We start from the raw sequence: 26,231 nt of genomic DNA on the forward strand, positions 1-26,231 counted from the left end.
TTTGTTCTGAAAAGGGAAACCCCCGCTTAAACGGGGCTATTTTTAAGTATGCGTGAAAGTAGATGTTTGTCATTAATGTCAAAGTGCTTTCGATCTGGATAGAGCTATAAACTGCGTTTTCAAACGTTGTGAGTATACATTATACAATATATAGTAGTACAATGCGTGTTTACTATTATATAAAAACGTTAAGTCTAAACATAGATGGAATAGATAGGACACAAATTTGGTTTGATGTGGCTGTTGTAACCAAGAAACCAGTTATAATTACGTTTTTCTGAGAAAGCTCCTAAGGTTTATTAATTTGCATTGCAAAATGACAGTAGCTTAAGGTTACGAATACTTCAAACTAAATCAGTAATCAGGTGCTGTGCACGTGATCAGCCCGAAACAACTGCAAGGTACAAACAATTTACTAGTGTATAGCTCGCAAAACAACTTCTTGTCTGTCTTTCAGTATTTCCTTACAATTAACTTTCGCCGTCACGCAACAGAAACTTTCCAAATTGAGAACTGTAATTGCGTCTATTCATCCTAAAAAAGGTGTCCTTCCTAGTTGGTATCCTCTGTTCATTGCGACCCATTGAAAGTCCACAGTAACGCATTCAAACCTGTTTTAAAACCAGTCTTGATAGCGAAATTCTAGTGCCTCTGGAGAAGTTACAGTTTAGATATGCACCCTGCTACTCTCCATCCCAGAGAACAGAAATGTGCATTTTGCAATATAATGGACCAGATGATTTTCAGCGTTAAAATAACTGACCAATTATTCAGTGGGGTGCACTGCCCCAGAGAAAATACTTAAAGGCAAAGATTCTGTTTATAACGATGAGAGAGCACACAATCCGCCGAAACAACGTCTGGTGTTAATTAAGAAAATTCAACAAGTTAAAAACGGCCGTGGGTCAAATTAGTATTTTAACGGAATCAAACGGAGGGGAAGTCGAACAAAATGTTTTCAAATCGTTCAAGTCTTACTTTTAACTCACGCTGCGTCTCAATTGCTTTACGATCGAGGGAATACAGCATGTTTATCGCGCTGTTGCCCACGGGATTATCGAAGCTATTTTCTCAATCGCATAAAGATATATTCGCCGTAAAACGTCAGGTTGTGTCAGGATCCGCCACTGAAACCAGTTTCTGAGTGACATTTATATTCTACTTACCTTTAATTTACCGACAGCAGGTCTCGGTCTCAGCATGATATGCAATTACTTCGAGTAGCAGAAATACTTCATTGTCGGGGATGCGAACAACTTTTATGCATGCACAGCTTAATACAATGGCTTAAAACAAATCAACAGTCTAGAGGACATCAGACTATTTCAAAAGTAGCTTCTATACAAGAAGAATAACTTCTCGTTTATTTACCGCGTGCCATTTACACTGCATTGAACTAACCCCTAACCTTTAGTTTATTTGCAGGCATAAAGTGAGAACAATATCGCTTTGTCTGCTAGTTTGTTTGTGTTTCCTTTTCGCTTTATTTGGCTTCATGGTTGAAACGGGGTCAACTTGGGGTCTCATTGATGGCCACAAGCACGATTTTGGCTACTGAGGGGGGAAGGAAGGTGCTCGTAAATGTGCTGTTTGCAGTGAAAGTGAATTAAGGCAACGTTCACAAAACGAGTCTTTGGCGCCTTCAAGACTGTTCTTCTGAAAATTTTCTACGGGCACCCCCTCTCTTTTATAAGGTAGTTTTCCCATCCCCCCTAGGGGAGGGGGTTCCTGGTGCCTGGCACACTTTTCTCGAAATTTAATTCATTTCTTTCTTAATCCTACGACATATTTCCGGGATTTGTCTGTTCTTTACGTTTCTCTCTTTGTGGAAGAAGTGATGTGACGAAGTAGATGAAACTGACATCGACTTTCAGATCAATCTTTCATTATCTCTAAATACATGAAAACCAAAGAAAAGGGGAAGTCCCTGAAATGACACAGCTTCGCATGCGCGAAACTCTGTACACCAGTCTTCGCGTATATGACATTTGACTATTAACGAAAAGCTGTGCGTGTCATTTAAGTTAGTCGTTTCTTTGTTTAATCATTGTTTTTTTTCTGCACTAGTCGCAAACGTTTCGTCTTGCGATTGTAGAAGACGTTTAGAACATCATCGGACATAACCAGACTCTCGAACTGAGTGACCTGCGGATCTAGCGCGATTACGACACAAGTCAAGTATTGTGTTTGTCCTTCGGCCGCGATTCTTGCAAAACGCTGTTTGGGTTGCGTTTCTATTTGGTAAGACTTATATTTTTGAGTCAAATTAATGGCTGTGCACTATTGGCATTGTCAGTCGTTTGTTAACATTGTTTCTCGTTTTCATTATTATTATTTTTATTATTATCTCAAGCAGGGACTAGACTATTTCCGGTAACCATGAGTGTCATCCGATGGTCGATTCGTCTGCTGCTCTTCTTGGCGCTGATTTATGGGCAAAGTCTTAACGTTTGTGCAGGTAAAACTATAGTAGCTATGGTGCCACTAATTTTTGCCATTTCTCTGCTAACTTCCAAGAGCATTTACTGGGTTAAATTTCTGTCTGCAACACAGGCCACTCTAATGCACGATTCACGCAAGTTAAGCCCCCAACCTGTCGGTTTATTTATAATTTGTTATGTAAAGCATGCACACGTTATGTTTTGTTTATTTTTCTTTGTTCTTTGTTCGAGAGCATGTAACTGAGCATGACGATCCTTCTTGCTGGTTTTCACTGTCTTACCATCAAAAGTAAAAACGAAAAAGGTCGTAACCATTCAATAGATAAAGTAAAAAATGTGGGTTGATGATTGATGTGTAAACAAGCTCAATTGGCAATATTTACTAATAAGGTTTGTGCATTTTTTTTTTCGTTTTTTTTTTTCCATACATCCAGTAGTAGACTAGTACGCGCGTTTATGTTCAGAGAAAAGCTTTCACTCTGTTTTACCCAAACAAATTATAAAGCTGTCTTTAAAATTTTGCTATGAGAACAGGAATGTATTTCTCTAGAACACCGAAACATTGAAACTATTATTACTTTGCCTAATTCAAGAACTCTTCAGTTAGCAAAACATTTAAAATTAAGACATCTCCTGACCTACCTAACAGCCTCTTGGCTCCATATTAATATACGCAAAGTAAAAGCTACGAATTTCAAGCGTGCCCTATAAGACTGGGTGTTGTCGGTTTATGGGTCGTTTTTTTATTATTATTATTTTACGGTTTTTGCACTTAAAATACTTGATATCTGTTGCTTTTTTAACGATTTTTTCTTTTCATTTTTTTTCTTGTTTGCGATTCGGTTTTTCGGTTTTTGGTGGGAGAATAGCGGGGTTTCGGTTTAGTTATGTGGCTGCATTGCTTCTAGTCTTTTTTTTAGTTCACCTTGGTGATGCGTGTAAGCTCATGAGGTGTGAGTGCCTTTTAGATATGTAATAGATGTAAATTGCTACTCCCAGGGGTAAACCCAATTGGATGCGAAACCTATACGATGTGCTTACTCGATGATGCACGGTAGAGAGTGAAAATTTTATGACGGGGCAGGGGAGAAGGGGGCTGGGGGGGGGGGGGGGGGAGGAGGAGGGCTAGGGAACCCGCAAAGAAACTGAATCGACTTGGGGTAAACGACTTACATCATGATGCGCTCCGCACGAATTAAGAATAAAAACTCAATTTGCTTTTTTGAAATCATCTAACCCAAAGTGCAAGGAAATGTTAGTCTGGTATACTCGAAACAAGGGATTTGCCTGGAAATAGGCAATTAGGACATTTAACTGCTGGTTTTGGGCTAAAATCTACCTGACGAGAAGTTACCTTAAGAGGGGGGACGATGACTTCAACGGTTTTGATTCATCCCTAGTCTTCTTTTTTGAATTGCAAGCTATATCAATATCAAGTAATTTTATTTTTCTCACACAGATACACTTTAGTAATTCACTTTTCGTTCATTTTTTTTGGTCCCTAGCCACTTTGTGCAGTCCACCATGTTTGCTGGTAGCAAACACATCAGATGTTGTCACCATGGATTATAACACTGGCGCCCTAAGTTCAGTTGTTTCAGGTTTATCAAGAGCTGTTGCTATAGACGTTCATTTCAGCTTGGGTTACATATTCTGGAGTGATGTAACAGATTTAAACATCAAACGTTTCCGCATTAGCTTTGCAAGCACGACAACAATTATCACAGGCATCGGTGTTTGCGATGGACTGGCGGTGGACTGGAGGGCATCACAGCTGTACTGGACTGATACGACCAAAGATACCATATCAGTATCAGACCTAGATGGCAATAACCAACGTGTTCTAATTTCTTCGGGCCTTGCGAAACCCAGAGCAATAGCTCTGGACCTAGATAACAGGTATTCACAATGACATTGATTAATATAGAGCCTTAGCCAAGCCTAAAAAGCAGAGCTACCAAAAAATTCTAATCATTTTCATACTCAACACAATAACCTTAATTCACCAATAGGCATTTAACCAAATCGAATGAATTGAACAAACAAAACAAGGGAATCTCCACGAACAAAATACACAAATCATTTAGCAAGTGCCGTTCGCTTTTTTAAAAAGCATAAATTTCTCAAGAAAAAATCGCTGAATGAAAGGATATTAAAGAAAATTCGTGTAATTGATAATCATTGAAGATAAAACCAAGAAATGACTCGGAGTAAAACCGGTGGGAACAGTCTAGTCTTTCCAACTTTGACGCTGGTTCGGGCAATCTTGCTGCAAGCGGCTGGAATCCGTTGTAGCTCCTTTCAAATGCAACTCAGGATTTCGCATTTTCATTCGCAAGCTTTAAGCTCCTTGTTTTGTAATTTCCATCGGAAAAGTGCACGTTTTCATTAGACACAATGCGGCTTGATTCCTCTTGACTAGAAAGATTCAGATCTTCATTAAAAAAAATAATAAATAATAATAATAATAATAATAATAATAATAAACTAAAAAGCGAACCTTTGAAACGATCGTTCTTCTCTCAAAAGCCAATCGTTGAAGGTTAGCTCAGTGAAGTTCAGTTTATGATTAACAGCTGTTGTTTCGTTAGCCAATCAAATCATTTGAACATTTCTAACAAGGATAGTGATTGGCTTATTTTAGCTTGCTTTATCAGAGAACAGATGCACGCTTATCATAAAACTAATAAAGAACCCTCGACTGTGCTTTGTTCTGCTGTAGAGCACTTAGGAAGCGGTAGAGCACTCGTGAAGTAGGGAGAAACACTCGACTACCGCTCGTGTTTCCTTCTACACAACTTTTGTTCCCTACCGCTTCCTGCGTGCTTTACAACAGAACAGAGAACAGTCGAGGCTTCTTTATTTGTTAAATACAAATTGAGTTCTAAAAGACACTTTTCGTTTGACATTTGGCGGCCGGTTTATTTTCGAGAATAGTTAGTAAGACCTTAGACGCCTTTCTTTAATGTACACAAGGTTTTTACGAGAATGTTTACATTAATTAGGCTATAATTATATGAATGCATTTAGCAGCGCCTGATATAGACCGTTACGACATAACTTTGTTTTAAAAGAGGGTCGGACAAAACATCTAACCATCCCATCAGGGAATTCATGTATATCACATAAGTATGACGCATATTTTTTGTTTTTGTTTTTGTTTTGTTTTTTGTTTTGTTTTGTTTTGTTTTGTTTTGTTTTTTTTGATCACGACAGCTTAATGTTCTGGACTGACTGGGGGAGCAATAAAAAAATCGAAAGAGCTTCGCTTATTGGTAGCCAAAGAAACGCCATCGTGACAGCTAATCTCAACTGGCCTAATGGTATTGAGCTTGACAAAGGAAATAAGCGTATCTTTTGGGTGGATGCAGGAAATGATAGAGTGGAGTCCGTCGATTACAATGGCAGCAATAGGAAGCTGCTTTATCAACTCAGTGGTTTGCATCCATTTGGGCTGGCACTCATCCCACCTTTCTTGTTTTTTACCGATTGGCTTACAGCTGAAGACATCCATCAGCTGGATGCTGCCACTGGAAAAGTAATCCGCAAGTACAGTGTCAACGGCGGGCAACCCATGGGCATTGTAGCGTACGATGCTTCTCGGCAACCTGCAGGTATTTAAAGGCAGATTTTGCAGACCAGGGCTGTATATGCAAACGTGGGTGACAATTTTTCGGCTTGACTTGCGTCTTACTTTCCATTAACCTCGCAACTTTGGCCGACAACCTAAAGCCAATTGTAAATTTGATTTAAAAATTTTGATATTTTTCCCCTAAATTTCGTTTAGTGGTAAGCGAATACCGTAATTTCTAAATCCGCCTTTAAAAGTGCAAAAACTAATAAAAAATAATAAAAATGAAAAGATAAATTAATTAATTAATTAAAAAGGTCATAATATATATGTTTATGTTGTGTTTCTTTAGGACAGGAAACCAACAAAGTCACGTGTTCACGCTGTCACCAACGACTTTACGCTGCTGTAGATAGTGGCTTGGTCTCTTTAATTTTTATATTAACACTACAGCACTCGTCCACACTCGTACTACGCCGGAGGAAAGTAAAAACGCATCAATCACCGGTCATTTGAATTTGTGTTTGAGGAAAACTCGGTCAGGAAATCAGTTGACATGATGTCAGTGACGTTATCGTTCGTAAAGCTCCGTTTCCAAAATGTTTTCCGTTCACATCAGAGAACAGCTTTTAAAATTCCTCCGGTTTGAAGAGCATTTCCGAAACGCCTAATCTAAAACTAGATAAAGCTGTCAGGTTCCTTTTTTTCCGCCGTTGTGTGGACGCTGCCTAAACCTGACAATTTTGTCTGATATTTCTAACAATGGTAGTAATATATATCTCCGTCTTTGTTGTCGGTAGTCTCACAATATTTTTAACGTATTTTTTTAAAGCTTCTAATCCTTGTGCTGTAAACAATGGAGGATGCAGCCATTTCTGTGTAACAAAATCATCCGGTTATGAATGTGTTTGCCCAACTGGAATAGCTGTGAAACAAGATGGCAAGACATGCGAAGACAGTAAGTCATTTGTCTTTTGAATAGCTAGGGTGGTATCGAGCTGTTTCGAGTAGTTACATGCACATCGCATAATGGCTGGTTTAAAAGGTCACATGCTCAAATGACATGAACAATGGTAACGAGTGTTTCCCTTGTATGAACAGGCGCGAGTAATGTGCAGGACTTTGTGTGTCGCATTCCAAAATATTAGATGAGTAGTTTTATGACTCAATGCATGCTATGACGTGATCCCATTCAATTTAACCGTTTATGAGCCAATATAACGCGAGAAAATAACTCGTAGGGGATCTAGAGTAAATCCTTCCGGACGAAGAATAAAGTTCAATGGTTTAAACAAAATATGACAGAACATGTTCGGTGTATTTTAGTGAAAATTTTTCGTTTCTTTTTCTTGGTTACACACACTATAATTTGTGTTTACCGAAACACATGTGGTCGATAAGGAACCGGTAACTTAAAAAGTTCCATTCACTAAATAGCAACACTAAAATGGATTCTAACTACAAGTCTCCAGTTACGCACAATCATTACGGACTTATTTCCCCCAAAAGTCATCTTCTCTCTTCCGATTGTGTTGTCAACAGTGGAATGGAATGGGTTGCGTCATAGCGCCTAGCCTTAGAGCTAAAACGCAAAACGCCTAGAACAACATTTTCTTTTTATGAAAGAAAGCCCACAACTTCCTTCGCGTTTTTGAGTAGCAAAGCTGACCAAATCCTTCTCATCTTTATTACAGAAGTCAAAAAGTTTATTCTTTTTGCCGACGCTGATGACAAATCCACCCAATTTGTTTCCTTGGACACGAACTATTTCGCCTCCCAGACTTTGTTTTACCATCTTGGGACCCAGCGCCCAATCGCATTGGACTATGACCCTGTCGAAGATCGAGTGTACTGGTCGGACATTGCTCAAGGTCGAATCATCAGCGCGTTTTTCAATGCCACGTCAGTGAAGAATTTGTTTCGCTGCAATGTTGAGACGCCAGACGGCTTAGCTATTGACTACGTGGGAAGAAACATTTATTGGACAGATACAGGAGCCAATAGGATTGAAGTAGGATTGCTTGATGGAACTGGGAGGAAACTGCTGATCAAAGATGGACTTGATGAGCCAAGGGCCATAGTACTTGATGAGAGAAATGGGTAAGATGCATTCACTACTGTATAAGACTACGATATTTTTCATTATAGTTGTATTAATAGCTAGTCATTTTATGATGTTGACTGTGGAAATCAGCGATATTACAAGCATAGCTGCAGCTTATCACCTCGTTGGTTTAGAGTGAGACATACTAAAATGGGAACGTCCCTCAACAAACAGTAAGATTAGAATTGCAACCGTGACCTTTGCACGTGGCTTTTGCATCTAAGTGAGCAAGTGGTATGGTTTCTGCATAAAATAGCATCGCAATTAACAGCTTTGAGTTAATGCGCATTCCCAGTTAATTAAACAGCGGCTTGACAAAAAGAGGCAATTAAACTGAATGGCTGCCGGTACCTTTGCATCGGCTAGCCGTCCATGATAATAATTTTAAAACCCTTTTGTGTTTGTTGTTGCTTTCAGCATAATGTACTGGACAGACTGGGGCGCTAATCCGAAGATTGAACGGGCTGAGATGGATGGTTCAGCGAGACGAACCATAGCAACGGGAAACCTCGGCTGGCCAAATGGGCTCACTATCGATCAACCAACAAATCGACTGTTTTGGGTTGATGCTAAACTTGATCAAATTGAAGTATCAGACCTCAATGGAGGAAACAGACAGTTAATAATGTCATCTGGGGCTAATATCCATCCTTTCGGACTGGCTGTGTATCAGGATATGCTATACTGGACAGATTGGAACACCAAGAGTATTTCACGTGTAAACGTAAGCAATGGGAACCAGGAAATCGTAGTTAATGGCCTCCAGAAGCCGATGGACATTCACGTATTTAATCCAACCTTGATATTTTCAGGTACCTAATTTATGATGATGATGATGATGATGATGATGATGATGATTGTGGTTATGATTGTGATTGTGATTATTATTATTATTATTATTATTTTATTATTATTATTTTTTTTTTATCATACCGTACGTGAATTGTCGTACAGTCCTGCAATAAACCAAGTTTTGTATTTAATCTGTGGATGCAAAAGTTATCAAGTATCACACAAGCTAAGCAACGCTCCTCTTCCTCGCTAACACTCGACAACAACTCTGGGAAAATATATCAGTCATCAGATGGTGAAACACTTATTGAACTCTGTTGTCGCAAAGAATGGTTCTTTGCCAGTCCGATTTTGTTAAAAAATATATTTAAAAAAGAAATAAGCAACAGTAAATCACAAGATGTATAGTCATAGTGCATGATGAACTTTGATTAAAAAAATAACATACACAAGATACGAAACATTTGAAAATATCTATTGCTGGAAATTACTCATTTCGATTGACTTTTGTCAGGTTCTCATAATTGTTCTCAGAACAATGGACTCTGTAGCGATTTCTGCCTTCTGAAGCCAGGAGGATACCAGTGCGCATGTTCGACGGGTATTGCCCTGAAATCTGATGGGAAAACCTGTGACCATGGTGAGAAATCAATAGGTTAATTTGCTTCAATCTTTTCAATCAGTACCACTATAGCTGACTTGTCTGTATTCGGTTACTGTACGGATCATCTTCCCTCTCTTTGTAACATATCTTATATGACGTGGATTACATCGTAATCTTGAGTCGCGTGTTGCACGTCTTGACTTGTGAAACACTAATAACTAGGGTAAAAACAACAACAACAAAAAAAGACGTTACAAAAAGGGACCCGATTGAACACCGTTTTCATAGTACAGTGATAACATCGCCTCCGTAAACAATATAACGAGTTGAGCAAGTTTAAAAAGTTGATAGATTGAGCTTTACCCTTCCTAGGGACAACAGCACAGCAGTTTGGTTAGATTGTGTGTACTCCTTGGTAGTTCAGACGCTCCTTGTAACATATGGCTTTGCAGATTTGGGTTTAAGTCGTGGAATCAGTGAGGACAAAGGCACCTTGTAAAGAACAAAAAAGAATAGAGCGAAAGCACGCTAACATTATTTACTACTCAGAGGTTAAAATAAGTGATGTCGATAGATATAACGTTGGCTGAAAGAAAATGCTCTGTGAATGACACAGGTCTGATCTCCTTTTGATTCATTGTAAGGTCTACTTACTTGAGATTTTTAAGTTGTCGACATTCGTTATAATAGCAGGTGAATACTGAGAGCGGCATCACCAATAGTAAGGAAGTCTTTATGTACTTCTGTGAAATATGAAGATCAGTTCGATTCTCATGGATTTATTTGTTTAATGTTCAAGGTATGTTCGACAAAACAAGCTCGGACAAATTCATAATTTTTGCTGAAGCAGACACTGGAGAAATTTACAAAGTACCTCTGGAAGTGCCCGAGATCCCTTGCTATCCTCTGGAAATCAGCACAAACATCTCAAGACCCGTGGCCGTTGATTACGATCCAGTCGAAGGAAAAATTTATTGGAGTGACGTGACATTGGGATTAGTGGCCAGAGCATTTCCTAACGAGTCCTCTGTTGAAGTTATTGCGTATAATAATGTTATTACCCCGGAAGGACTGGCAGTAGATTATGTTGGACGTAATATTTATTGGACAGATGAGGCAAATAATAGAATTGAGGTCGCAAGGATGGATGGGTCATCTAGAAGGAGTCTAGTCACATCAAACATCGAAAAGCCAAGAGCCATACTGCTTGATATTGGAGAAAGGTAATCCAAACTTTAAAAAAGCACTATGCAATTACATGGCGTTTAATTCTGCTGACATTCTATCGAATATCTATGCAAACTATCAGATATCTATGCAAATTAATATTTTGAAGTTCAGTCACTCTTCTATTTCTTTTAACGATCGTTCTCGACGTTTTTGAGACATATGGTCATCTTCAACAATGCTTTATAATGTTCGAGAATGTTAACAAATCTTCGGAAAGGGGTCAGTCTGTTTAGAAATAATTCTGCTTTTTCCGGGAAAAAAAGCTATCATTGTAAGACAATGTTCTCACCAACGTTTACTTTTGTTACCGCTTTATGCTCATTTGCAACACTATCCTTTTAGAAAGATGTATTGGGGTGGCAGAGGAGTATCGCTAAAAATCGAACAAGCCAACATGGACGGTTCTGCCAGGGCAACTCTTGTTAGTTTCGGACTTACGTGGGTGAACTCGCTCGCAATGGATTACCAAAGTAGACTCCTGTACTGGTGCGATGGGTACCATGATAAAATTGAGAGGGTGGACCTACAAGGAAATAATCGCGTGGTGATACTAGATTTATCACTGGATTCTATGCACCCATTCGGACTCGCACTATATGGTGACGTTCTCTTCTGGTCTGACTGGAATAGTCGAAGTATTCACGAGTACAACATGACAACTTCTTTGAAGGAAGTCGTTGTTCACGGAATGGGCCGACCAATGGAATTACATATTTATGATCAGTCCAAACTATTTACTGGTTAGCATTGTATTTTTGTCAGTTGATTTGATTGTGCCGAAACATGTTGATTTCATGGTGGCCTAAGTTTTAACTAGCCTCTTACAGATGCCTAACATAGACGACAGATTATACTAATAATACACATCATTGAAAATATGTACTGCACACGAATTATTTTGGTAAGTTATTTGAAAACTAGCTACGAAGCGGCCAAAATAATCCTATATACTGTCATATATCAGTAGCCACGGTCATCACAATCAGTAATCATTTTATCTTGTATTGTAGATGTGTAAGAGGCCGGAGAAAATCCTGTATGTATATCTATCGAAAACTGTCGGCTAGGTCAATGAGACAAGAAATGTTCAAAGAAAACAGCTCCTCTTCGCCGTAAAAGCTGTGTATACCACGAATCGTACTTTAACATGGACTGAACGACACTGGTCGATCCTAGTTTTGGAAACTGGCTAGCAACAACATGGCTCAACCCAATCAAACTTAAAAAGAGAGCTGAATTGAACATAAATTAATTGGATTTGCAATACAATAATAATTAACAAGATACCTCTCCCTTGCGCCTTATAGGATCCACTAGTTGTTCGCAGTTGAATGGGGGCTGCAGTCACCTTTGCCTTCCAAATCCTTCCGGTCATCAGTGTTTTTGCCCTGAGGGAGTACAGTTGAAGCCTGGTGATGCTTTTACATGCGAAGGAGGTAATTATATATGGCATTGTTGTGGCAGTTTCAAAAGAAACTAGGTCCCGTTGATCTAAGATCTTATTTCCAAGAAAAATAGGAATATCCAATTTAATGATTCTTTTGGCGAATATAACTTTTAGTCCACAGGTCAAAATAAATATACACACACACCTGCGTCGATGGTTTCTGAGTTTTTAGTCTAGTATTTTGTTTTTCTTTTTACTTCTGAGAGGACGAATTGGCGGTATTCTGAGATCTTCAAAATACTCTGTCACAAAAGTAAGGTGAAGCAGGTGAAGCTCTACTACAGTGTAAAATAAAATTCTGTCTTCGCTATAAGACTGGCCGCGTCTCTGCGTTCGGTTAGCAAAGAAACAGCGCGGAAAAGGGCCGTGGGAATAATACAAAGGACTGTGTTTATGGTTAGGAGTCATAAAAAATAGCTACAGACTCCAGGAGCAACTCATTCCCTTCAGAAGTCTAAATTGTGTTATTTTTTTTCATGAAATAGTGACTAGCTGTCCTCAATTGACAGCCCCTCTTCATGGAAGCTTAGCGCCGTGTAATAGTTTCCCAGGGGACAACTGTCGGTTTTCCTGTGACATTGGGTACGTCCTGATTGGGTCAGCTACTCGCACATGTGATAGCAATGGAGTATGGAGTGGAACACAACCTCGGTGTAATGGTGAGGTGTCAAACCTGCTCTTGGTTGAAACTCGATTACATTGATTGATAAACGGGATTGGGAAGTTTTTCCCACGTCCACGAATTGTAATGAGTACACGGCAAAGCACTCGAATATGTTAGGATAAATATTCTTTCGTTGCTTAACAGCAAAGTTTAGAACATATTACGCATGGTTTTCCATTAACTGGATTTCATTTCAGAAGTCAGAGAGAGAGAGAAACACCCGAGGCAATTCATAGCCGTAGCCTTCCCAGTCGGCGCCGAACATAACTTTAAGAAATCTAGAATGGCATAAAAACCAGCATGTGCTTCGCCTTCACCTAACCGCCTTGCACTGGAGCGGCGTATAAGGCCTTCACCTTCCATATAACCGAAATGTGTAACATTTTGTCTTTTCAGCTGTTACGTGTCCAGCTCTACTAGCCCCACCCAATGGCATTCGTCAGAGCTGCACAGGAACAAGATCAGAGGATTACAACACTGTTTGTTTGTTTTCCTGCAATGGTGGGTTTAATGCAATTGGTTCGCCATCAAGAAGATGTCTCGATAACGGAACCTGGAGTGGCCAAGATTTCCTTTGCCAAGGTGAAATAGATTATTACTCATCACCGTACAGACGCTCACACTAGAGGACTTAATTAATTGAGATCCCTTTTAGAGCGGTTTTTTTAGACCCTTTTTGTTGTTGTCCGATTAGTGGCCTGGCCTTTGAATAACAACGAGACCGGAGATTACTTGGTATGATACAAACCTCACTCCTTCTGTTGTGTAAATCAAATTGTTCTAATGCTGACTAGTTCGCATTTAAATGAGTAACGCAGCGAGTTCTGTATCAAAGCAAGGTCACCTCCAGCCTCGGTTGCATTCACAAGCCAGGTAACTAAACACACAACTGTAAAATGGCCTATTACTTTGATTTGGCCTGAATTTTGCTTTACCACAGTTTGGGATTGGCTAAGTAGTCTTATTGATAAGTAATTGGTTTGTTATTGGCATTCAATTGATAACTTGTCTAAAAGTGATAATTTATTCGTTCTTTTCAAAGCCGTTTCCTGTGTGCCTTTGAGCATCCCTTCAAGGGCCATTCTGTTGACTGTTTCCTGTGGTAATACGTATGGATCCAGCTGTGTATTTGGCTGTCAGAGTGGATATGGCAGTGTTGCCGGAAATGTGACCAGAACATGTTTGCGGACTGGACAATGGAGTAGAAATCCCATCAATTGCACAGGTAAATGTGTACAGTATAACAGAAAATAGGGTTTTCTTTCATTGACCTCAATTAGGTAAATGTTGTAGACCAAAGCTCTCATCTTGCACTCGGGTTTAATCCACTTACCTAATAATGTTACATAACAACACTTTGAGCACCATATCAAACAGCATAACAAGCAAGTGCTCATCCATGGACAAAGAAATTAGAACGACTTTGCACAAGATGATAAATAGTAACTCATAAAATTAATGCTAAGTAGCTTTCATTTGAATGATTACACACGAGAGTTCCATCCACAGACGGAAAAGTTTGTTTTTGTTTGCTTTGTTTTTTTGTTTTTTTTTAACAGACAGAGACTTAAAAGTTGAAACCACCTTGTACACAATAATAAATAGTACCGCATAAAAGTATTACTCAAAAACCTTCATTTCAAACGTTGCACTCTGGGCTAAGGGTGCGTTTCTTTACTAAACAATTCATTCCAAGATCATTCGGATCATGCTGCATCAAGAAAAATAAAAATAAAAATAAATAATAATAATGATAATAATAATAATGATAATAATAATAAAAAGGATCCACTCTGGGCTAGGTTTCTTCGGCTACTTTTATGATCCATGAACCGAGTGATCTTGGATTAGGCTTTTAAGTAAAGAAACGAAAAATCCGTTTCTGGATTTAAGAATCCCATGCAAAAAATGGCTAAACTCTTTGTTTAGCTTGTAGCATATTTTTATGTTACTTTTGTTTTTAATTAACTATTGTTTTTCTTGTATTTGTAGAATATTCATACTGTTTTTTTTTTTTTTTTTTACTTGGTGATGACGTTCGAAAACAAACGTCGTGTATTTTTTGAACAGTTTAAAAAATGTCTTAAATGTTGTTAAGAAAGGTTGTGTCGTAATATTTTAAAGCTAAATCTTGGATTTTGCCAAAGAAACGAACTCTAAGCTTTCACACACAGATTAAAAGTTGGGTCCATGCACATCATAATAAACAGTACCCTATGAAATTACTGCTATATATTTTTATCCAAATGGTGGCACACTAACACTTCATCAACTGACTTCTTTTTCTGTTGTTGAAAGAAAAGGTCTAATGCAACACTCGTTCTTTTTGTAGACGTTCTTCCTCCAACATTCGGTGTCACGTGTCCAACGAGCCCATTGCTAGTGTTTGCAGAGCGTGGTATGTTTTCAGCCCAAGTAAACTGGAACAGACCGAATGCTACTGACAACTCAGGGGCCGCGCCGTCACTGTCGTCAAATTACAAACCACCTCAACGATTCAGTCAGGGAACCCACGTGATCACATACACTGCAGTGGACCAATCAGGAAACAGGGCTACTTGTATCTTCACTATTAAAGTAATAGGTATAAAAAGGTTATTTCTTGATGGTTGTCACAACAAGGTGTTTATCATACGATATACTAACCAGCTTTATTGTTTTTAATGTTATCAGTTATCAATTGTACGTCACTGACAGTCGATTCAGGAGGTGCACTAAGGCTGAGCAGCTGCGGTAATCATTTTGGAGGACAGTGCAACTTTTCTTGCACGACTGGTTATCATCTGAATGGCTCGTCAACGGTCACGTGTGTTGCCCCTGGCAATAAACCTCCAGGATATTGGGACAATCCTTTACCTAACTGTCAAGGTGCGAAAGAATAAACACAAGCTAGCTTCTAGTTAGTTCCCCTTTAATGCTTTTAATCATACTAGAAAGACCCAATATGTGTCGTGTGTTAAGCTCTGTTGTACTGATTGGAGATACTTTAGATCAAGAAACACATATTATAGATAGAACTGAAGCCTTGTTAAATATCCCTACTGGTTGGAGGCCGACCAGTTGGTTACATGTTTTTACGAAACATGAATGAGTTCAATTCATCAATGACCACAACTCCTCTATTGATATCTAACGGAAGTGAGAAGAGTCTTGACCCAGGACCATATCTGATTTTAAATCCAGCGTCCTAGCCACAAGGCTACGCTAAGTACTAGAGTCTCTGCAATCGTTTCTGCCAAATTTTTACTGGTATGCTAATAACAAAATTATTTTTTCGAAGCCTTGCAGTCATTTTTTTTTTTTTTTTCACTCATATCTCTACAGTTATAAGATGTCCTCCTCTTTCTACTCCAACAAATGGAGTTAAGACCGGCTGTACTAATGTCGCATGGGAACCTTATGATACACACTGCAGCTTTTCATGCAATGTTGGCTACAATATGATCGGTTCTTCAGTAAGGCGATGTCTGGTGAACGGGACTTGGAGTGGAGAAACTTCTTACTGTCAAGGTAACAGATGAAAACTATTTACATCAGAAACTAAAGAGCAACGAAATTAAATTTCAGACGGAAAAAGGAAATTGTTTCAAAATAACGGAGGTTCGAAATTACTTACAAATACCCGACAGTAAATGACCGAGAAGCAAACAAGGGAAACTCCAAGCAAAGTGGTTTTGAGTTCGAAAAAGCGGGGAGCTTCTAAATTATCAAGTTCGAATTTGGAGAGTCCAGCTGTATAAAATAAGTTTTACCTTGCTTTAGAAAATACAGCCAATCAGAATACAGCAAAGCCATTGTATACAAGACGATATTGCACCCGACCTTTCCATCGTGGGTTGCACGTTTTTCGCATTGATGGTGTTAGCCACTGTAATTTCTAAGACATGGTATAAAATAAAAGCGAGTGTATATCAAGAAAATGTAAGCTAAGTGGCAAGTGGGATATTAATTCCATGGTAGACCACGAGAAAGCGTTACATTGCATATTAACTGATATTTATCCGTCAACTTTCATTATGTCTAGTAATCACGTGTGGTCCACTCGTCCCTCCAACCGATGATGTTGTACGTGTATCTCCATCATCGTGTCTGTTGAGCAGTCCGTATGGCCAGACATGCATTTTCACTTGTCAAAGACCAGGATATGTCCTTGAAGGGACATCTGTGCGAGTATGTGGTAATGACGGGCAGTGGACTGGGTCGAACAATACAAATTGTAGAGGTATGATTATGTGGCTTAACTAAATTTGGGAATGGTTTCTCTTTTCTTCGAAAATTTACTGGTCATTTCATTCTTTGAAATGGTTGCGGCAGACGAGAGTCTATTTCACAACCGTTGACTACCATTTATTACTTCGGCTACCATCACGGAAGTCCTTCAAAATCCGTTTGCGCCGAGTTTTCGCGCTCCTAGCTTCGATTACATGTCAACCAGCATACTTGTTGGGGCTAGGCCTAGAGACCACTTGAAATGAAAAAAAGCCAAAACTGATCACTAGTATGCGTAGCCAAATGTTGACGGGTGAAGTTAGAATTTTAATCAATTAATTAAATGTTTTAAACTAATTAATTAATTAATTAATTAATTAATCCATCAAAAAAATATATATGTTTTGACTTGTTTATTGTATCGAGAAATGTCACACCAAACGCTGCCATGTCAATTCTGTACTTTCACATGTGAAATTATAAGTCAACACTGAAATTTAGCGCCAAGATTAAGGGGAAACTTGCCACCCGTGATATTAAAGTGGAAAAAGCAACGATAACGTACTGAGTGTGTCGAACGCTTTGTTTTACTGATTTCAAAAGTTAGAAAAAGTGTTCACCAATTTCCTTGTTCGTATTTGTTTAAATCGTGGATTCTTCGAGCCATCATTGATTCCTTTTGGTTCACTGTTTAATATCAGTTTCCTTCCAACTGAAGGTGTTCTTTTGCATTGTAACAAAAGACTCGGCTGATACATCGTATTTTAAATATGTAAGTTGTATGCCCGAAGGTCTAATATTAGATTTCTTCATTATCGTGACATAAAAAAAAAGTACAAAAAACGTGGTAAAGAAAATAAATATCAGTTAATACAAAATTCAAAATTTTGCCACATTGGCATTTTTGATCTCGATATCTTGTCACAAAAGATCAAATTTGATATATAATACATTTCCATTAATTAATGCTGTTATCCCTCACTCAAAATCCTTGCTCAATTTGGTTCCGTTCATCAACTAAATTAATTTGAATGTGTAGTTCCATTGGAGACATTTGACAATGTTTTTAATACAGATAACACTCCACCTTCCTTCAATGACACATGTCCCGGCAATATGGTGTTCTATGCCACGGAGTGTTTGTCTAGTGCTTCACTCACCTGGACTGAGCCAAGGGCGACTGACAACTCTGGTCACGTGTCTATCAGCTACCCTGCCAGTCGTCCTCCTGTCAACCTCAGTATCGGTCTGTACAATGTACTGTATTCCGCAATAGACAGCAGTGGAAACCGAGCTAACTGCACTTTCATTGTGCAAGTTGCAAGTAGGTCACCACACTTGTATAAGGTAACAGAAATAAATGGTAATAAATGTTAACAATAATTATCATGATGACTAAGAATATTCATAATTATCATAGTTTATATAGCAAACAGCCCTTTTCACGGTTACCTTTGCTCATTTGCATTACAATAAAATCTAGCATGTATCTGAGGCAATTTCGGGCTATTTTGTAGTTTTAGCCCGAAATTGCCTCGCATCCACGTTGGATTACATTGTAATGCAAATGACAACAATTAACCGTGAAAAGGGCTATTGCTACTGCATGAAGGTGCTTTATTCAAAAGCAGGGAAGCAGTAACTAAGTTTGTTGAAAAGACGAACTAGCGCTGAGCACATGCACATACACCAGGGCACTAAAGATTTAGACAAATAGCACGATTTAAGATTTTATTAATTATAAATCTAACACGATGTCTTTTTCTAAGCTAAACATTTCATTAAAGAAAAATCTGTTTCATTCTTTAGGAAAATCATGCCAAATACTCCAGCCACCAATTCATGGATCCATAACCTCTCTTTCATGCGGATCCGCATTTGGTTCCCAGGCCTCCCTTGCTTGTAACACAGGATACCGAACGGCTGGATCGCCTTTGCGCTCATGTAGAACAGATGGAACATGGTCAGGCAACGTGACAACATGCAACAGTAAGTAACCTATGCGCAACAATTGTTTTAACAAGTCGTATTTTTCAATGTGAACCGTTAATATCATGAGTCAGTTTAGTTTTTGTCAATTTGCACAGCTTAATAAACCTGTAATGGGATAACCACGATTGCTAAGTTTTTAAGTGTTTTGTTGTTAACTGGAGATTTTTGCTTACTATATGAAATGTACATTTCCCCACCCCCCACCCCCACCCCCAACAAAAACAATGGCCTTGCGTCCTATCCAGCTGTTTAATTTCAACGATTCTTTAAGGTGTTTGTTTTCTTTTATCCTCTTCAATCAGTCGTCAAGTGCCCAAGCATTGTAGCCCCATCTCACGGAACGGTTTTTCCAAGTACTTGCCGGATACCCTCTGGTGTCCTTTATAAATCTGAGTGCTTTTTCATGTGCAATGTTACGGTCGGTTATCAACTTGAGGGCGCGTCGAAAGTATCCTGCCTTGAGAGTGGATCTTGGAGTGATGATACCACAAAGACCATCTGCAGAGGTAACATGTGTTGCGTATGTATAGAACTACTAGAATGAGATAAGTGAAAGTGCGATCGACAGGGTACATATTATTGTTGTTTCTCGGTGTTTATAAAACTCAAGAAAACGAAATTATTTTTCCTGGTTTAATTTTATGGAGCAAAGAACACGACTGAGGGAACCGGGGAAATACTGCAGAAAACTTAATGCATGCAAACGTTACTTTATTTCGCCATGAGCATATCAAACACAAGAGACAGTGTTTCATCGGGATATCCAAACACCGAGAGAACAGTTAAAAATACGACGCGCAGCGAAGTATTTTTGATGAAGTTCGAGGTATTGGGATAGCCGATGAAACAGTGTCTTGAGTGTTTGATAAATTTTCTCAATCGAAACAAAATCTGAGGCGTAAACGGAGAGGTAAAGTCCTTAAAATGTGTGCTAATTAAGACGGGTGTCCAAACCTCCATCACGGTTATGATTTTTGTTTTAACTTGCTGAATTTTTAATGGGATAGGTGTCGGGATAGCCGAGATACTTCAAACAAAACAGGTTCATGCACAATGTTAAATTCTATCCCGTCAACTCGTCCGTTTTCCTCTCGTATTATCATTTCTTAATTCAGTATTTATTTCAAGCAATTTGTTTCCTCGACAGATATCCAGGCTCCCAGCATTACATGTCCACCTGATATGGACAATATTCCCACAGGGCCTGGCCAATCATATGCAAGCGTAAAGTGGCAGGTACCAGTCCCCACCGACAACTCTAACGAGCCCCTGACTCTCAATGGTTTGCGACCACCGCAAAAGCTGGATGTTGGTAAAACGCACATTACATACAAAGTCACCGACTCATCTGGTCTGAGTAGAAGCTGTGTCTTTTTTATTCATGTCAAAGGTACACATTGACGTCAGTTTTTCATGCGTCTGTCCTGTTACTGGCAATGAATTTCATCCTAACATCGTCAAAGTAGTCTACGGAACCACAGCTACTTTGACAATATTATGACGAAATTCATGACCAATAAGAGGACAGACGCATGAAAAACTGACGTCAATTTGGTAATGTGACCTCTTAAATACCAGTTTGGTGCTCTATTTACTGACCTGCGTAGAAACTCACGATTGCATGTATCCCATCTGGGCCATATTTAATAGCTTCACATGTTACTGCATACTGCTAGAATGAGCATCATGAGTGTGATAGATTATGAAAGATGGCAAATTTTGAGTTTGGTAAATAAATGATCCAGTTAAAATGTCAATTTTGTATGAAGCGTGGAGAAAAACTGCTTTATATTTTTATTTATTTGTTTTTTTTTTTATATATATATATTTTAATTAAAAAAAAAAACCGGTACCTGACAGATCTAGAGCCCCCTAAGATTGCAAAATGCCCTGATGACATCCACGAGACGTCTAAAGAGAAATGGACCAAGATCTTTTTTCCTGGAGTCACTGTCACAGATAATGTCGGCGTTCACTTACTTACAACAAGCAGAAAAAATGGAAGCGACTTCACATGGGGAGAACATAACGTGACTTATTCTGCATCAGATAAAGCAGGAAATACTGCCAAGTGCCATTTTCAAGTCGTTATTGTAGGTATGTACGGCCGTTTGGAGGCTTTCTAAAACGATTTGGGACTCGAAGGCATAACACGACCATTTTAACACCCGTGAACTTCAAGGAACTGTTCACATCAATCACAATACTTCTCGTAAGCTTCCACACTCGGTAACCAGGTGAGCCCTGTCACCCGGGCTCGACATAAGAACAGGCCCTAAGGCAGTGGCTGTATAGGCCACTGCGCTGAGCACTACCCATTTCGTACTTGGAAATTCAGACACATTGAATATCATTCCATGCAGTGCCAACAAATGCAAATAGTCCTAGATCCGCAGTGCCCATCCAAACACGGAAGAAGTACCTGATGGGTTATTGGAATGAAGTCAAATCACTTAATACCTAGACGATTTGTGTGGCTTGAAACAATTTGAAATTAATTAATCGTGAGGTAAAAAGGTAGCTCTAACAAGCCTTTAGAATCTTATGATGAAGGAAAGTTTTCTTTTTTTCCCTATGAAAAGCTAAACCATGTGATGATTTACCAACACCGCAAAATGGAGCGAAAGCCTGTGACCAGTGGCTAAACAGCGGGAAGATTTGCACACTACACTGCAATGTGGGATATGACTTTGCCAACCAGCCACCAACGTTCTATGCATGCGTTGCTGGAGGGAAATGGCTTCCGGGTGACGCAGTGCCAGACTGCTCTAGTAAGACCAAATATCGAAATGCGACTGTTTGCTAGGGTATTTTCATGGTATCTGTAGAAATATGATCCATTAAACAAGGAAGATCGTTAAAATCTTTTTCAGGCCACGCTGTAAGAGAATCTGAGTGCGTTATCTAAAGGCCCATTAAAGGGTGAAGTTTGCTAATGGTCAGCTAGTGCATTATCCCGTTAGAAGGTTGAGAAAAGCAATCTATTTCATAGATGATGCGATGTAGGTTCTAAAAATGAAAAAAAAAAAAAAAAAAAATAATAATAATAATAATAATAATAAATAACAGAGTAATCTAAATTGAACGTTTAATTATATTCGAGCAGCTAGGACAGAATGGCACAGGGAGGTAAACTGGGAAAAAAGCTTTCAGTCTATCGACGTCTTTTCACGAATGAACCATCAAAATCTTAACTGCCCCGAGAAAATAATTTGTCAGGTAACCTCATGCAAAACTCTGACATGAATTTTCTCATAACCAACAAAAACAAAGCTAAAAGTTGCCCTGCAGATAATCGTCTTTGTTAATGATTGCTCAGATCTTGACACTCGTGAATGTTTCTCTTCAGTGGCATACCCAATATATATTCACATTTTAGACTATATGAACGAGCTTTCCAAGCCATGTTTTTCAGCTGTAAGTTAATATTAGTTTGTCTGCTTATCAGGTATTAACCAAATATTTATTTCTGATTTATCTGTCTAGAAACACGCCAAGCAAAGGCTTGGCTTGCTTCAGAACTTCATTATTTAGCTGACCAGTGCACAGAAGGAATGCATGCCAGGATCGCCAGAAACTTCATCGCGCTCTATACACTGTACTTGGGAACTATCGGAGGTTGTGATGGGGATGTAGAATGCACGATTGAAAACGTCGAAGTAGAATGCGGAGAACAGAGTGGAACTCTTCGCAGAAGGGACATAGCCGATAGCGAACAGGCTTCTAAAGTTCCTCTTACTGTGAGATTCGCTGTAAAAGTCCCACTGCCAAGCAATGCCTCCGTGGATGATCTAAACCAAACAACTCAACAGATATCAAGTGACATCTTAGCGTCCCTGAACGAAACAGACTTAACTCTGAACGTTAGTGGAGTTGTTTTGGAATATGACGAAACAAGACCCCCGGTAGTACGCATAGTTGGTCTTGTTTGTGACAAAGGGCAAATTCTTAAAGGGACAAAATGTGGTAAGACCTGAATATAAGCAAGCATAACACTTGACTGTTTTCATTTGAACATGTTATGATATACTGTTCTTGATCAAGAGACGAACAAAAGTATTAGATATTGTAGCACAGACAAAATCTTGAAGCCAACAATGGCAGCACACCGGGTTTTTGTTAAGTTCATATGAAAGACGTTTTTGGCTTTTTACATAACGTAGCTCGCATCCCGGGGAGGGATACTCCCATATATAAACACAAGCTGTATGGGATTGTGCCAGAGGGAATGTACTAATGGCCTAAATTGCATATCTACCCTTGGCTTGAATTACATCAAGGACTTGAACTTAACTTACTAACTTTTGCTTTTTATTTCTTTTTTCTTTGTATTAGTCAATTGCCCACTTGGATACTTCTTCAACTCTAGTGGTTGCCAGGCATGCGCAAATGACAAATACCAGGACCAAGAGGCCCAAAGTGAATGTGTTTCGTGTCCTTCCGGGACATCGACCTTTGGACAAACGGGATCAAAATGGAGCAAAGACTGTCAAGGTAAGTTGAAATTGTTTGTTTGTTTTGTTTGTTTGTTTGTTTGTTTGTTTGTTTGTTTGTCTACTTATCTGTTTATTGGTTTGGTTGCTTTGTTGATTCTTTTGTCGGTTGTTTTTTTCTTGGTGGTCTGGTTGTTGGTTTGTTTGTCTGTTTGCTTGATTCTTCGGTTTTCCAATAACAGTCCAACGCTTTTAATCAATATTTAAGTTATATTTCAAAAAAGCATGTTTCTTTCTTTTCTTTTTTTTTTTTTTGCCACAAAGTATTCCATCAACCTTGTATGGTCTTCCAATTTTAATCAACCTGGAATATATATACCGGTTTTGAATTTGCTGATAATGTAGGTTTTTGCATTTTCCTAGAAATTCCCAGCCCATCCGGGACTGAAAAACAAGGCATTCCTGCGATGATTCTTTATCCAGTCATAGCTTTGGCATCTGTCCTGGTTATTGCAGTAATCTTTGTCGCCATCTTCTGTCTGCGGAAACGCCGTCTGTAAGTTTTTTTTTTTTAGCACATTTAGCGCATTTTCTGGTCAGCACACTTTTGGACGTAGGAATGACATCAAAGAGTTCATGGAACTATAGTCAAACGGATCCGGAGTTGTTTCCCTACAGGGCTTTAAACGGACGTATTTTTTATGTTCTTTAGAAAGGGGTCTATGGAATATTGTGATTGATTAGCAAATGTAATTACTAATTCACATCAGGTTTTCGTCGTTAGCAATTATCCACTATGCGAAAATTCAACAATTGTTGTTGTTGTTTTTTACTCGCCAGAGATCAATGTATGTGTTTTATTATTATTATTATTATTATTATTATTATTATTATTATTATTATTATTATTATTATTATTTATTATTTATTATAACCATGTGGGAAGGCTATTGAAATTTTTAGAGAAAATATTTTAGGGAAAAACTTACAGAACAACAGAATTTCTAAAATTTTACCAGATATATGTAAGATTCAAGTTTGTGTGAAGAAATACTCAATAAAGTTCATTGTATTATTATTAATATTTATTACTATTATTGTTATTTATTACTATTAGTATTTTTTTTTTTTTTTTTTTTTTTTTTTTTTTTTTTGCAGTGGTAGCAGACGATCGACCCACCATCGTCGATCAGACAACTACGGCACGGAGGGGAATATGGGATTTGACAACCAGGCATATGGGCAAACAAACAGCATCCAGGGCAACGAGCCCGAATATGTGGAAATTGAGCAATTATAGCAGCCCAGTGTTCCGAACCAAAATTTTGAACCCGGAGATCATTATCAAGCACTAGATAATGTAAATGGAGGACCTGATAATGTATACGAAGGACTTAATTTTAGTGGTCCCATTGGCAGTCAGTTAGAAGCATAGACTGGATATAGAGTATGATTTTCTAAGAGTTCTTTACCAGGAGAACGTATTGCGAGACATTATATTCCAAGAAATATACCAATATGTATCATACGTGGTATAGATTAAAAATTATGTTAACGTGCGAGCGTATATGTAAAATCTTACGTATGATTTTCTAAGAGTTCTTTACCAGGAGAACGTATTGCGAGACATTATATTCCAAGCAAAAAAATTCAAAAATTGTGTTAACGTCCGAGCGTATATGTAGAATCTTACGCCCGCGACTTGCGCAGGGGGATTAACGACGAATATATGGGTTAGTAATTTCACTCGCTTGACTTTGGTGTGACATTTTAAGAAGAATTGAGACTTTGATTACCGTGATATGTAGGTAAACGGAACTGAGTTCTATTACAATATTCCAATACAATGTTCTGTAACCATTTTACATGTTAAAAATACAATTGAAATTCCAAAGATCAGAGGAAGCTTAGATAAATATTTTATTGAGGTTGTAAACTTCGAAATATATCCTCTCGTTTTGCACCCAAACAATGCATATTATCTAGTCTGATTTCTTTCTTTTTTCCCCTCGATTTCCCACCCTATTCGCCCGCCTTTTCCGTTGTCTTATAAGCTCGGGAAAAGGTCGGCTCCAAACGTAGTAGTTTGAGCGAATTTTGATTCCCTTTCGGTATTCATCTGAATCAATCAGTAGCGAAACCAATTCAAGTTTTAGCAATAGCATTGTAGTAATAGCTCTTGCATTTTTTCGCTCGCTTGTTTCGCTGTACACGCCCCAACATTAATGGCACGTTGCAGAGTAATTGGAGCACGTGCATACGCTGTCGATTCCTTGCTGCATTTATTCGTCTGTTACCCAATGCGCTCCCTTACAGTGCGAATACTCAAGCCAGGCCACTTGGATGAGAGTTAAAAAAACCAACCAGAACGTCGATTGGGAACAATGGATATTGTTAATGTTTTCATGTCAAACAGATCAGATCCACATTACCTGCTGACTCGAGAAAGCTACAAGTCTATTGTTTTCAGTTCACATTTTGACTGATTAGCTTCCTTCTGGGTGGCCTTGTTCGAGTAGTCGCGCTATAATTTGCTCTTACATTTGGTCAGACGTTGTTCATGTGTAAGGCACGCAGGGAGGACGCAAGGGAATGCAAAGGGAGCACACGGTGTAACAGATAACGAAATTCTTAGTAAATCCACAAAGAATGTAGAGGAAAAGAAAAGGCTAACTATGTCTAAATTAATCGTAAGTAGGCATAAAGAAACACACGGTGTAGAAATAGACCAATTGTCATCTGGG

General features: G+C 38.7%; 2 protein-coding genes across 2 annotated transcripts in view; one reads left to right on the top strand and one right to left on the bottom strand.

Moving 5' to 3' along the window:
• The window catches only part of LOC110039678 (uncharacterized), a 36,009-nt gene extending 34,613 nt beyond the window's left edge, over window positions 1–1,396 (bottom strand). Inside the window, exon 1 of the mRNA XM_089280639.1 lies at window positions 1,167–1,396. The gene's annotated coding sequence lies outside the window, so the exon portion shown is untranslated. The remainder of the gene's footprint in view (window positions 1–1,166) is intronic.
• LOC110069707 (uncharacterized) lies at window positions 51–25,459 on the top strand. Its single transcript, XM_089280649.1, has 29 exons — window positions 51–128; window positions 2,068–2,241; window positions 2,357–2,458; window positions 3,947–4,340; window positions 5,658–6,055; window positions 6,845–6,970; window positions 7,707–8,112; window positions 8,534–8,928; window positions 9,423–9,548; window positions 10,312–10,735; window positions 11,085–11,482; window positions 12,050–12,178; window positions 12,675–12,848; window positions 13,250–13,435; window positions 13,896–14,078; window positions 15,186–15,437; window positions 15,527–15,721; window positions 16,178–16,363; window positions 16,878–17,075; window positions 18,138–18,386; window positions 18,872–19,051; window positions 19,357–19,560; window positions 20,202–20,444; window positions 20,915–21,151; window positions 21,637–21,825; window positions 22,541–23,020; window positions 23,390–23,548; window positions 23,911–24,043; window positions 24,646–25,459. The coding sequence occupies exons 3-29, from the start codon at window positions 2,380–2,382 to the stop codon at window positions 24,785–24,787; spliced, it is 6,465 nt and encodes a 2,154-aa protein (XP_089136775.1). The 5' UTR covers window positions 51–128; window positions 2,068–2,241; window positions 2,357–2,379; the 3' UTR covers window positions 24,788–25,459.
• The last annotated feature ends 772 nt before the right edge of the window (window positions 25,460–26,231 follow it).

This window comes from Orbicella faveolata, unplaced genomic scaffold (assembly GCF_042242905.1).
Source record: "Orbicella faveolata isolate gen_17 unplaced genomic scaffold, um_ofav_v1 contig_48, whole genome shotgun sequence".
Lineage (NCBI taxonomy): Eukaryota > Metazoa > Cnidaria > Anthozoa > Scleractinia > Merulinidae > Orbicella > Orbicella faveolata.

Bases quoted from the DNA above. Each gene is read 5' to 3' on its own strand.
- LOC110069707 (XM_089280649.1), top strand. From the start codon at position 2,380: ATGAGTGTCATCCGATGGTCGATTCGTCTGCTGCTCTTCTTGGCGCTG. The intron at 6,971-7,706 runs GTAAGTCATTTG...TCTTTATTACAG, and splicing joins TGGCAAGACATGCGAAGACA to AAGTCAAAAAGTTTATTCTT. The intron at 21,826-22,540 runs GTAAGACCAAAT...TTATCTGTCTAG, and splicing joins CGCAGTGCCAGACTGCTCTA to AAACACGCCAAGCAAAGGCT.